The sequence below is a fragment of the Cicer arietinum genome, chromosome 4, assembly GCF_000331145.2.
Source record: "Cicer arietinum cultivar CDC Frontier isolate Library 1 chromosome 4, Cicar.CDCFrontier_v2.0, whole genome shotgun sequence".
Lineage (NCBI taxonomy): Eukaryota > Viridiplantae > Streptophyta > Magnoliopsida > Fabales > Fabaceae > Cicer > Cicer arietinum.
The window spans coordinates 8,259,075-8,273,609 of NC_021163.2; the positions used below are offsets into that span (position 1 = coordinate 8,259,075).

Consider the following 14,535-nt stretch of genomic DNA (forward strand, 5'->3'; position numbering starts at 1 on the left):
ATATTTTAATTGACTACTTACACGAGACACATATAGTGTATTTGTCTTAAATACTAGTTCGATCCAAACAATACAAAAAAGTACATTGAAAGAACTACCTAAACTTTGTTGAATTTCATGAACACCAACTCCTGATAATTGTCTCACATATATAAATGGATTGGATTAACCAAAAAACAGTACCGAAGCTTTCTCTAAATGAAAACTTAGAAAAGCATTTAAGAGTATAACATCTTTTAGCTTCAGTGTAATACAACAATTAAAGTTAACATTCCCCATTTAAGAGTATAGGTTGTGATACTTGAGCTTAAGGTACCTACACTAAACTTGGAGAAATTGCACTTACTTATCACGAATTCTTTTTAAATGACATTAACACTTCTATTAGTCTTGAAAAAATATTAATCTACTTTATATTTATTAAAAAAATTCATGAAACATTTTTTTTCATATTTATATTTATTATTGTCATTTATTATATGATACAATTATAATTTTTATTTTAATTTATAAATATATATCATACATATGATATTTGCAATTTTAAAATATATAATTATTTTTTGAGTGACACAATCGAAGTGTATATTTTAGTGTACGTCTAGTAAATGACAAATATAGTTGAAAATGTAATGAAAACAAATAATATGCACAATATTCTAGTAAATGAGAAATAGAGGTGAAAATGTAATGAAAAAAAATGATATGCACAATATTTTCGGTGACTATTAGAGAGTATAAATATTTTGGAAAACAAAATAGAGTGTGAATGTCATTGAAAGAGACACAAGAAGAAATAAATATAATTTTTCATGAAAAAAAAATATAAATGATTCCCTAAAAGTTGTTTAGATTTATGGAATATTTTCAGCTCCAAGTTCTTTTGTGGATATTTCTTGAGAGGTCATAATAGGTAAGAACCCTGCTTGTGTACCATCGCTATCGCTTTCAATTTCTCCATCAAAACTTAATCCTTCAATTCTTGCTCCCAAAGGATCTCCTAGAATTCCCATATCTATTTAAAGAAAGAAAGAATTAAATTAATCAAACAAAAATCTCATTTGAACATTTTTTGGTAGTAATATAAAAATGATGAATAATGAATGACCTGGATTTGAAAAGATCCAAAGAATGATGGCACAAAAAAGCAAGACAAAAGGGATGAGATGCACAACATTCTCAGAGAATTTAACACGTGCCTTCTCCCTCTTAGCCAACTCTACAATGGGATCATATGTTGGCAAATTATTACTATTTCCCTCAAACATTGAATAAGATGATGATGATCTATGCCCTGGTGATGAAGAACTACTACTTGTTGCATGTTTGAAGTAATCATCAGAGAACCTATTCCAGCTTGCAGATCTATGCATTCTTAATTAATTTCTATTCTTTACAATATTATTAATATTGATGCTAATTAATTTTGAATTTTTAAAAGAGAAAAAAATTAGACCATGAGAAATTACCATATATATAAAATGTTTCGTATACTAAAAAGAAAAAAATGTCTTCACGAGAATGAAGCCGGTTTCTTTGAGTTCGGCAATCTTTGCTCTCCTTTCTACTTACCAATTCAATTATCACCAAATGTGAATTTGTCAATAATAATATACTCCTGCTATTTCGCTAGCCAGTGAAAAAAGTGATTTATTTATACTCCTGATTTTGCTTTTGTAGACTTGTTAGCTGATACAAACTCTATTGCGAAGACGGATGCATTTTGCTCATATTTTTAAAATTTGATATAACCTATTTGCCTAAAGGATTGTGACATCACCTATCACTATTAGGTCAAAGTACTTATAAGCCAACAAAGATAAAAAATTTGTATATTAAGTTATTGGTTTAATTGCGATTTTGTTCTCCAATTTTTTTAATTAGTTTTTCTATTTTAAAATTCGACAGTTTTAATATATTTTTTTAAATTTTCAATTAAAAAATGGTAAAGTGACATATTTTAAACGACGTGACATATAATATGATGATATTGACTGATTAATACATATAAAATTGCAATAAAACACTCCAAAAACTTTGATTTCAACTTCAAAAAGATTCCTTTTTGTAATTAAATTAATAACATATAAATAAATAATTAATTCATCGAAATGGTTATAGATGATAAAATCGTATGATACATCATTTAAAATATATTAAATTATTAATTTTTTGGATAAAAAATCTGAAGCACTGACCAAAACTGTCGGATTATTAAATAAGATGACCAATTTTAATAATTGATAAAAATAGATGGACTAAAACTGCAATTTAACCTAATTTTTTTTAATTCATCATTGAAAATGAATTTATATAAAGACTCGAGTCTTTATATATGTCAACACCTGAATCTTTGCAAGGGTAAATGAATACTATGATTTTTGATAAATCGAGTGTCCCCAAAACAAATATGTAGAGAAAATAATATTCTAAAGTATTGAGTCATGAGGGGTAAGAGGATTATGACAATATGTTGTTGGGCCATTTCACTTATATACTGCATAGTGTCTCTCTCAAGTATGAGTGAGTCCATTCAGTTGGGCATGTGTCGCACATCAATGGAAGTTTTTCATCCACTTAAACCGTTTTTGGCAACATATCAACGAGACGCGACACCTGAACATGCTTAGTCAATAAGACTTTCAATATAAGGAGTTGGTCACATCAAACCATCGACTCTGATACCACAACTGGATCATGAGGGGGGGTCATATGATCAATACATTAAGAGTGACTATGCCAATTGATTTGTACACGACATCTTCACGCAAAACCTTAAAACAATAGATTTATGAGTTATCTCACTTTATTTTACTAAAAAATACGATATTCATTCAAATCAATAAAATACACCAATAAAATATAAATTCAAAATCGCTAAAACAAAAAAGGCTGAATTTGCGAACAAACTCACAATATCCAGATTAATACCATCAAAACAACAATTTAGCACAAAACGACAATATGCCTACAAATATGACAAAATTCAAGAGTTGATAATACTTGTGCCTCTAGATCTGTAATGTTGATGACATCAAAATCATTGATTGAAATCTATAATAAATCAAAGTTACTTTACCAATCTGAACCAAACGAACACCACATCAAAATGAACAAGAACACCAAAAGTGTCGCACTTTTAAAAGTCGACAGTTTTGGTCCCTTCCTCATATTTTAAACTAAAAATACCATATGTAATGTTATTTAAAACATACCATGTCCCCATTTTTCAATTAAAAATTCAAATTGAAGGACCAAAATTATTAGGTTTGAAAATAAATGGATCGATTTCGTAAATTAGTAAAAATAGATGACAAAAAATGCAATTAAATCAAACAGTAATTAATAATTTATTCAACATATCACCTATTTATGCATAAATGAAATGTGCTTTATAACCATAATGCATATTTATAATAATTAAATATATATTTTGTAAGAATAAAAAATGCTTAGACATTATCTCTTAGATTTAAAAAGACTTATTAAAAAACTTTGGCCTTATCCATAAAAAGAAACTTGACATATCTATAAAAAAAAATTTACTTAACATGAGTCTTATGAGTTAAACGGTAGATTGTGTACATAAGTTAAACCATATTAAAATAAAATAGTACAATCAAGAAAGCTAAAAACACTTTATCAATACGCATACAAATTTTATAAGTTAATGAGAAATAACCAAACTAAAATATTAATTATAATATTCAAATTAATTTTTTTATTTATTTATCAATGATCAAGAATAGTGTGAGATCCACAATTTTTATTGTCATCCATTTTTTAAAAATATATTTGTTGATATTCGTTCATATCGACTATAGGTGATAATATATGACATGATCAATTGAGCCACATATTGACAAGTCATAGCACAGAAAAATAAAAAACCATATGCCACGAATAAACCAACGCCACACTTAGATGACGAAATCTCAAATAAAACCCAAACAAATAAAATTAAATATGTGTGAAAAATCACTTATTTAGATGAAAAAAGAAAGAAAATAACTTAAAGAGATGATTTCAGAGTAAAAAATTGCTTTAAACCACCTCTATCATTCATGAAAAAGAGAAACTAAAGCTTTTTTTGGAAGAGATAGGAGAGGCGGCACCTGCTTTCAAATTGTTATACTATTTTTAATTGTAGGGATAAATGCATACATTGTTCCAATGTAAAGATAATCTTATTTTATCTCTAAGTTATTTCACTATTTTGTTAGTATGCTTGAATACTTGTATAAATTCTTATTGATTTAAATAATGTCCAGTATCGACAAATATAAAGATTTTTTATTTTAGTATCTTAGTCAAAAATATTTATCCCCAACATTCGCTAATCGTTACAAAAATAGTGATGTTGCATTGAATAGTCATATACTCACATTTTAGTTCATAATATGAAATAATACCAGAAGGAGAATAATTAAATTAAAAACCTAATTTTATTAACCACTTATTCTACCTTGCGAGATCTTCTTCTTCCTCCACTATGTTCTTCCTTTGTGCTTGGGTGACATATTTATCAAGTGTTTTTCTCTTATGTTGTTTGATGTTGGTTGGTTCAATTGGAGGAAGAAGATTAGATATGTACAATGAATATGGAGGAGTAAGAGGAAGAGGATGTTACACCTAGAAGAAAATAGATGATAAAATAATGTTTTGAATTTAGTCCTTTAATTGATAGAAAGTTTGTTTTTATTAATTAAATATATGAAGTACGACTAATTACTGTCACAATGTTACTTCTTAGTGTCACTTGAATTTTTGTTTGTCACATCATCACTTTTGTAACGGTCAGAGACAAAAAAATATAAATTTTTACTTTACAATGATGAAATATATATATAAAAAATAATCATTCGAGATTAAAACATAAAATCTTTATATTTGTAAGGACCAAACATATATTTAAATTTTTTTACTTTTTATTTTAAAATACACAATAAAAAACATATGTCTAATTGTGATTTGTTGTTTCTATAAAACCTCTATCGTGTAATAAAACAATTTCCTTTATTGTATTCATTCATTCAAGGGTTTATATACTAGGTTCTCTTGATTCGTTTACACTTTTCATTTTACTCCGCGGCGCTTACAAACTCTAGGTTTTCAGGCGATCTAAAACCAATCTTGAATTTTGAAGAGATTATTGGAGATCGAACAACTCCAGGTAATTCTTAACCATTTACAGAAGATTAAACTATGTTTATTAATACATAATTGTCATTACGATACGATTTCACATGTTAAATAAAGAAGGATATCATAATAATGGTTGATTATTTTTTATTTAATTTTTTTTGAGATTGTGAAATATTAATTATTGTGATTAGGTTCATGAAAATGGATGGATTATCATTTTCAAACATTCATCCCAATGTACACACACATATGAAACTATGTGCATAGTATACACTTGTCAATGAGACTATTTCAATTTGTAGATGTGGTGTTGGTTGTTTATTTTTTGGGATTTGTTCGATGCACTTTGGGGACTAGATTAACAAAATAACGTGTTGAATTGTATCATATTTGTGTGTGTGTGTGTTTTTGGTAATCAATGCAGATTTGATAGACATGAATGAGTGTTGTAGTACATCTAGTTTTAGTTATGAGGAAGACAGAAGTTAAAAATAAAAAAAGGTGGTCAAGACTTAGAAGAGAGTTTAAAATGGGCACAATTGAACCACGTAAAATATCGTTGAATGAATTCTCTAGTGTGAATATCTTTCATATTTTGTCTATCAAACTTATTTCCTCCATTTAGACACAATAACTTCTCCTTTTTATCTTGAAAAACCCTTGTGCCTCTTTATTTTTAAAGGATATGGAGTTCACATGATAATAATGTCACCAAATAGAATTCTTTTTCAACAAAGTGAGAGGTAATTATTTTAAGTCATGTAAATTCATCTTTAAAAATAATTAGATTTAATTGCAGTTTTAATAATATATTTGTTAATTAATTTACATAATCGGTCTTTTACTTTAAAATTTGATAGTTTCGATCTTTCATTATAAATTTTTAACTAAAAAATGATAATGTGATATACGATGAATGATGTAGAATGATTAATACTTATGAAATTGCAATAAAATTTTCTAAAAATTTAATTTTCAACTTTAGAAAATTTTCAATTTTGTAATTTAATTAATGGCATATAAAAAATTAATGCATCTAAATGATTCTATATCATGAAATAGTATCTCACATTATTTAAAATATATCAAATCATCACTTTTTTAGTTCAAAAATTTGCAAAAAATATTAAAATTAACGACTTTTAAAATAGAGAAACAACTCCATGAATTGGTAAGAATAAAAATACCAAAACTGCAATTAAACTAAATAACTACTTACAAAAATGACCTTTACTATTTTTGAAGAAAGTTTTTTACTAACCTTTGTAACCTTTACGACACTAGAACATTTATTTTAATTCAATGAGAAGTCTTTTCTTCATCACTCATTTGAAAATATTTGTATGGAGATACAAAAATGATATATTTTTTATTTTAATGAATCTTTTATACATCCTTATTTGTTTTAACCTTTGTTTTTGGTAGGACCAAAAATTGTTCCACAATTCATTGAGTTATAAATTTTAAGATTCTTAACTCAACTTTTTTAAGACTCTTGATATGTGTTTCATCTTATAATAAGCAGGAAGACGTCAATGCATTAATTTGTTTTCAATAATTTAGTCTTATGTTAAAAGGAATATGAAGATACTTAAAAGAAGTGAGTGAGTGTTAAGACACACTTGGGGTGTTCGTAGGTTCCATTAAATTTAAGACATACTAGATCTCCGTAAAAAGAAAAATTTAAGACATACTCAATTATTATAAAACTCGATGACAAGATTCTTTCTATTTTGTTTATATGAGATCCTTTCACAGTTTATTGTTTTTGACTAAAGAGATCCTTTCTTATTTTATTAAAACACAAATACCATAAAATGTTAATTATTCGCTATTTTCATCATTTTAGGTAGTTGTAAAATTTTGATACACCTATTAAAAATAGACACTGAAAAGATTATGTCAATAAGAATTCAACTCAAATTCTATTAAAATTTAAGTTTGAATTTCGTTGTAAACATAAAATTTTTGTTGATGGATAATATATATAACTCCAAAGAATATGTGAGACTCATTTTACTTAAATTTTTTTTATTTTAATAAAAAAAAATATTTTAAATTTGAGTTGAAACAAAAATAAACTACTAAAACTAGAAAGAAAAAAAAAACTCGGAGAGTAAAAATTATAGTAAAAAAGTCGTGGACGTGGTTAAAAAAATAATTGTCACATTTTCATAAAAAATAATTTGTCACAGTAGATAAAAAGTTGGTGTATTAATTATGAAGACTTAAAGTTAAACCCATTTGATTCTCACATTCATTCTCATATGGTTGCAAAGTTTGAACACAGTTTAATGGCTTTTGATGCATTTTTGGTTATTTAATAATTATTCTGGATTCACCGTTCGTTAATCCCTAGTCAGAACTTGTCTCCGTTATTCTCCACCGCTTCCACCTTCTCTCTCTCTGTTCCCATTTTGCTCATGCTATGCTACTCTTCTTCACATTCCAATCCTTTAACCCCTTTTTTCCCATTCAAGAACTGGTATGTTATATTCTCAAATTTTTCTTTCTTTTCTTTTTAAACACTCGTTCCCAGTGTTTTCTCTGTTTAGGTATTCTTTTGCATTGTCTATTTTATTTGTTTAAATTTAATCCAATAGTTTTATCACTGACGTAGCATAATGACATTATTATTATTTATGTATAATGAAATTTGAAATTCCTATATGATTGAAAAGAATGAAATAATAATGAACTAAGCTAACTTCACCGCTGACAAAAATGTTTTGAAGTAGTTCGCTATGCAAAAGTGTGTGTGTGAGAGAGATTATACATTGAACCATAGTTTCTATTTTTGTGTTATTATTCACACAGGCTTATGCAATTTTGCATCAGCTGCATAGAAACATGTCCTCTCTGTTAATTTATATGATTCATTTTTATTATACTCATTGTCGCTATATTGTTACATCTCGCCTTATCTCTCCGTCACATGTTCTAATATTTACTTGAATTTGAAGTTAAATGGAATGATTACCTGGTAATTTTCCTTAACATTTGAAAACTTGGACTAGATTTCATTTCATCATACATTCATGTATGATGAATGTATTACTTTGTTTGATGGGTGGATTTTCAACTTCAAATAAGAAATGAGGTTTCTGCTGTTTGTTGATGTTTAAGCTGCAATATGGAGCACAGATATTCAATGCCTCTTGGTATCTGCGTTACAATATTTTTTCAATATATGGTTTTGTTGATTTGGTGATTTCATGGTCTATTTTAAATTGTAGGTTTGTTTTCACATACGCAGAGGTTCCGTTAAATGTGATAATATCCTAGACTTGTTTGTCAAGAATGCCGGGCTTTCCTGTCGCGGCTGGTGATCCATGGTATGCTCTCTTTTTAAGAAAAGGCGTGCCATTCACAAATGTTCTCTAGGTAGTTTCCCATGGAAGGGAAACAACTGTAGTTTTCTATTCAGAAAACAGGGCAACATACTCAATGCTAATATCTGTCTGCTCCTGCAGTAATGTCACAAGCACAGACCAACCTGAAAATCCAGATGCTGATGAACAATTATCTGCAGAAGAGAAACTTGTTGCAGATCAAAGTTTATCGGTTTATTGCAAGCCTGTAGAGCTTTACAACATTCTTCTTCGACGTGCTACAAGAGTGGTACTTCATCTGTTTTTGCTAAAATTATTTGTCATTGTAAATTATAATATTTGTAATTTTTTATGGGATACATTGCATGAGCCACAGAGCTGTTTTATTATTGGTAGAATTATTGTTTTCCTGTGAGAAGTTTCTCTTTTTTTCTACTTGTTGTTTTCGAAGGATTTCATATACTTTCTTTTTACTTCTTTTCTGAAGCTACTTAATAATCCCTTTTCTTTTTTGTATCCTGGTCTCCTGATTTACGGTCTCTCAAGATTTTACCTATAAAATATTATTGCATAATGTATTCTAATAGAGTACATGTCTGTTTTGTAGCGATTATTCCTTCCAAGATGTTTAGAGTACAGGGCACAGGCTAGGAAAAAGAGAAGGTAAAAAATCCATCACATGTAATCTTCTGTCTCCTATTCACTCCCTTTTCATTAAATGATTTATGTCAATTATATTCCATATCCTCATGTTGGATGTTTAAGCTATGTTCATTTTAGATTGGAGTTTTTTTGGTATATATATGTGAAGTTTAAGAGCCATTTTGTGGTGGTTACTGTATAGTTGATATTTTCCCTTTTTAAATTGACATGCATTTAATATTGTATGTGATTCTTCACAAAGGACAACCTAAAGCTACAAAGCTCCTGTCATTGTGGGGTCCAAAGATGGGTTGGATCCATTGTGGGTTACTGTAGACGGTACCTTGTTTTTGCAAGAGATTGATTCATAACATGAACATATGTTATCCACTATTCCATTTGAATCTGTGATCTCCATATGTGATTGATTTCAAGAGATTGTAGACCGTACCTTGTATTTGCAAGAGGTTTCATAGTTTGGGAATGGAGAAAAAAGTAATGTATATTTGCTATTATAATAAAGTTAGCGAAAACTTTGATTTTGGCATGAAAAAGGGACACGGGCTCAGTTGAATGAATGTACGTATGTTGCTTGTTTTGTACTTTGACATGTAGACTTTTCTGGTTCTATGTCGAATAAGGATTAGTTTTTTCAGTAAGTGTGGTATTTCTCAACCAGTTTCTTTGAGCATCAAACATCGAGACCTGTTGATATTGTTGCTGTGGTTTATCATGTGAGCTGTGCACGAGGTGCTACTGACCAAGTTAATGTGTCCATTTCATAATGTTGTTTCCATTCAAGTGGGAAGATTCAGCTGATATTGATGTACGACTCTCTTCAGAAGCTTTTGATGTATGGGGTTTCACTAAAAAATGATGGAAGACTGGGCAGCTTCGCTCTATTGGTTTTCTCTTCTTTGATTGATTTATGTTTTGTTCTTTTGTTTAAGAGGATTCCTTATTCTCCCATTCTCATTGCAATTTTTTCTTCTTCATCGTGATGAATTTCTTGTTGGCGGTATCTGGCGTCAAACTTATTATATCTACATGTTGAATAACATTATGGAAAATGTGAAAATAACCAATCCAGCCATTAAATTGAAAGTTTTCACTCAGTAGATCAAGTCTACAAACTTCACAAAATAATTCAAAAATTATTTGTACTTGACAACACAATTTCATTTTGATGTATTATATGATATGTAAGTAAATGTCTGCTGTTAAATTACATGCCTATGAATGTCTAAATCATCTGAAATTTTGCATATATGATTATCTAGGTAGTGCATGTTCGGTCAAGCGGTAAATTTCACAAAATCACATGATTTTGCCAAACCCACTGCAATACCAAACATGCCCTACATATAACTTGGTTCAATGGTTGGATTGGTTAAGGTCACAGTTTTTAAAAAAGTATTGAAAAACATTTTTTAAAAACATGCCCTGCATATGCTATGTTTGACACTTGATGCCACAAATTCTCCTTTTATCACTTTCAAGCCCTTGCATGTGAGCAACAGCTTGAAAGAGATAAAAAGCCCTTGCTGCGCACAAACACACACTCATTAACGGTTCATGATGTCATAGTTCTACTTAAACACACAAACTCAGTAACAGTTGATGATGTCATAGTTCTTTCTACTTGAGTGCATTTGCGATAATAAAATTCACATGCAAGCATTGCACGTGATCACCGTTCTGCTACAAAGTCAACATCAGTACATAATCTTGCTTCTCTAGTATACAAATAAGTCATTGTTGACTCAACACAAATCATCTCTGGTTTTTCAAGCATACTTAATGTATACAGGCAAGTTAGTTCTTGTAGACATAATTAACCCATGCTCAAGAGGGTAACTGATACTCTTGTTTAGTATGAGGCGATGTTTTAAGATAAATTAGTTCTCTGTTATGTAGACCTTGTATGATACCATTTCTTTTTTACCTTTATTCAGGTGGTACTATTATGTATGTTTTCAGATAAGGTTGAAGTTACTGTAATTTCTAGTTATTTCACTTTTGTCATTGTTTTAATTCTACTGTTGCCTTATTTTCTATGATTGTTCTTTAGTGTAAACATCAATATTGAGATGCTAATGAGATATGTCATATGGATGTTTAGGATACAAATGTCAATTTTGCTATCACGGAGTAATGAAGAATCTAAGAATGTGTTTCCTTTGTATATTGGTCTGGCAAGGCGTGATCCTAATAATGAAGATGCTGATGTAGGCATACTGCTCTTAAGCTGAACTATTTATATTCCCTATGCTAACTAATTTTTTAGTGTATACTAATATCCTATTTAATAATCTTTCTGTTTCATAATACTTTTTGTTTCAACTTACAAAAAACAAAAAGTATTCTGCTGTTTATCTAGTTAGTCAGATTTTCACCTTTCGAGATCCCTCTGGCATTGGTGGGAACGATCAAATCCAAGCGACGTTTGTGCTCCATGACATTAATAAGTTAGCTGTTGAGGCTAAATCCGGCTCACTTTTTCTCTTGTTTTTCACCACTGGTATGCATATGGTTGAGCAATCCAATTGGCATGAATATATATTTAGTTTTAATAAGTTCTATAGTTTTACTAAGTTCTATAGTTTTACCAAGTTCTATAGTTTTACTAAGTTCCTTGTTATAAATATTTACTCGCAGAGGCCAACTCAAATTCATCATCTAGAGTCAATACAAATCCGGGTCCTTCAAATATGACTTCTTATGAATGTGAGATATGCTTTAATTGATAACTTCTGACATGCAAAATATGATTTGCCAATTTGTTGTTACCTTGTTATTGCCTGAGCAGCCTCATTGTTATTTGTATACTTTCCTTTTTTATTGTTAAAGGGAAGAATTCCATTAAGTGAATTACCGATAAAGTCACAAGAAATCATCCATAATGAATCAAAAGGACAGGAAAACCTGAAATTATGAATCAAATCAATAGAGCCATGAAAAGGGCACTGTAATGGTGTTCCTTCATCGATGTAGTATGATACATTTGGCTTAACCTGAATGCTGGAATTTTCAGTGACAGAGATCCTTATCCATACATACTTTTTGGATGTTTGTTCACGGATTTTGTTTTTGAAGAATATCGTAATCTTACATCAAGGGCTGGAGAGCTCTTTGAGTCTGATGTATTCTGCTCTTCTTTTGTGTTTGCCTTTTCCCTCTTCTTCCCTTCAAGGAAGATTTTTTATTCTTTTGTTTTGAATAACCTTCCTCTAATAATGAATTGTTTTAACACAGTGACTATACCCAAAAAATGAGTGTTAGTCTCTTTAAACATTAGAGCTTGATTAAGGGGGTGATTGATGGGAAATTAGAGAATTGTATACTCTTTCTTCTAGTATCAGTACAGGTGCAGCCGTCCAGGCTTACAGGCAGTATGTGCTTCAACCTATGACTATTATAAGATTACTTCTATTTCCATGTCGATCTCTCTGTATCATATAGTCTTGATAGTGCCGTATTCTCTTTGACCTAGTGGTGAAGAGTTTGACTTTACCACATTTAAAAAAAATTGTTTGAGCACAAAGTTTGATGTGCGACTGCATTTGTCTGACATAAAAAGAATTATTGGTTTGAGCCTGACAACATGAGTATTTGGAAGGGTCGGTTCATGAGATGGTATCACAATGGTACCATTCGACGTGGTTTTTCGGTGCTGTGGTCATCTGTCAGTAACTTTGTCGGTGAATGTTATTGAACAGGACTGCAAGGAGTGGATATTGATCTCAGGAGTTAAAGCGGTTCTTATGCATTGCTCTGATTAGGTTTGAGAGTCCCACATTAGATGAAATATGGTCTGAAAAAGTGTTAACAAGTGAGAGAGATTCCTCCTCTTACATACTGGTTTTGTAGTTTAAGTTGGACCCAATCCATATTCTAAAATGATATCAAAGTCCATCTTAGATCCGTTGGATCATCAATTATCGAGCCACTTGGGTCACGTTCTAGATGTTCAGTCTTGGGCATGTTGAGAATCTCACATTGGATGAGATATGATCTGGAAAAATGTTTATAAGTGAGAGACGTCCTCTCATCTTACAAGCTAGTTTTGTGGGGTTTAGTTAGATCCAACCCAAATTCTAAGATTAGATATTGTTTTGTGTTTACCTTGTTTGTTCTCTTCCTCATTTGGCCCTATGGTTTTATTGCTTGAAGACTTGGTACTAGCAAGGGAGTTGTTTGGCTAGAGAAGGTCGAGTGAAGGTCAGATATTTTGAAGCTGTGTCATGTTTATTAGTGTGTGCCTTAGAAGAAGCTAAAAAGTGGAGGAGGCCATTGAGGAAAGAATAGTGCTAGGAGTTTGGCTTACAAAGCTGGGGAAGGGAACTTTTGATTTGTGTTTGGCAAATAACATCTTTATATTTATTTTTTTTGTCTATAGATGAGATAGTATAATTACCACCAGAAACTCACACACAACTTCGAGGTCCCAGGTTCAAAACCGGGACATGATATCTTAACTAACAATGTCGACATTAGCCAGTTGAGCTAGGACTTAAGGACAACATATTTATATTTTAAATAAAATATAAACTGTACAAAACAACACACATCCATATCCCATGCAAGTCATCTGGTAACCTGAACTTGTGTTCTTCACTGTATACTCATTGAATTATTGCTCTTCCTATATAGAAAAAACACACATTCACCCTTTTGGACTGGCGTTTTTCCTGCATACTAATCTCATTGTTTGACTGTCTAGTCTCATTCTTCCCAAACTAGTCCTCTCAAAGGATCATCACACTAAAGTGCTTAATTGGGCAATGATGTCCTGACAAGACTTTATCCCCCCACAACAAAAACATTTTCCTTTCTCCCTTCATTTCATGTATTCATGTTATGGGAGTTGCTTTGTCACCTTGATGTTGTGAAATGAAGAGCCATACCCCAATGTGTGTAATCTCCTGCACTTAATTGTGAGCCTTTTCGTGTCCAGCCAACCCCTTTTGCTCTACAACAGCCTGATTCTTGGCACTGCTAATCCCCGAAGAATAATCTGGCAATTTGTTTTTCATTATTGAATTGTTGCCAACTGAGATTCAGTAACTGGAGCTGATGAAGGAAAGATAATTTCCTCGCAACCTTGGGCCAAACACACCTTGCTTTGCTACTCAGGGTGAAGACCGGTGAGTACATAGCCCATTATCTGCTTCTTTGGCATCAAATCTTCTTGAGCCACCAAGGTGTCAAACCTGCACATATATTCTTATATTGAATCTCTTTTCAATGACGGCACCGCATGTTTTGTCATCAAACCTTCTAATCACATCTAAACTGAAGGACTCCTAACAGGCCCCTGGTTTCCTTAAACGCCAAAGACGAAATCAATGAACCACTGGTCCCTCCATTGCACAAATGCAAGTTGGAGTTTCTCAGCTTGAGGAATCTGCTGAAC

At 30.8% G+C, this 14,535-nt stretch overlaps 2 protein-coding genes across 4 annotated transcripts in view; one reads left to right on the top strand and one right to left on the bottom strand.

Moving 5' to 3' along the window:
• Positions 1-733: 733 nt before the first annotated feature.
• Positions 734-1,674, bottom strand: LOC101511222 (uncharacterized). Its single transcript, XM_004496026.4, has 2 exons — positions 1,109-1,674; positions 734-1,015 (listed from the first exon to the last, which is right to left on the bottom strand). The coding sequence occupies exons 1-2, from the start codon at positions 1,371-1,373 to the stop codon at positions 855-857; spliced, it is 426 nt and encodes a 141-aa protein (XP_004496083.1). The 5' UTR covers positions 1,374-1,674; the 3' UTR covers positions 734-854.
• Positions 1,675-7,387: 5,713 nt separating this feature from the next.
• The window catches only part of LOC101511538 (polycomb group protein EMBRYONIC FLOWER 2-like), a 20,448-nt gene continuing 13,300 nt past the window's right edge, over positions 7,388-14,535 (top strand). Inside the window, exons 1-7 of one of the 3 annotated variants that reach the window (XM_027333995.2) lie at positions 7,388-7,630; positions 8,402-8,480; positions 8,619-8,766; positions 9,085-9,140; positions 11,242-11,347; positions 11,481-11,640; positions 11,778-11,846. In XM_027333995.2, coding sequence (XP_027189796.1) covers positions 8,446-8,480; positions 8,619-8,766; positions 9,085-9,140; positions 11,242-11,347; positions 11,481-11,640; positions 11,778-11,846 — 574 coding nt within the window. In that variant the 5' untranslated portion in view covers positions 7,388-7,630; positions 8,402-8,445. The other 2 variants (XM_004496027.4, XM_073367842.1) reach the window with 2 other exon arrangements.

Bases quoted from the DNA above. Each gene is read 5' to 3' on its own strand.
- LOC101511222 (XM_004496026.4), bottom strand. From the start codon at position 1,373: ATGCATAGATCTGCAAGCTGGAATAGGTTCTCTGATGATTACTTCAAA. The intron at 1,016-1,108 runs GTCATTCATTAT...TTCTTTAAATAG, and splicing joins TTGGATCTTTTCAAATCCAG to ATATGGGAATTCTAGGAGAT.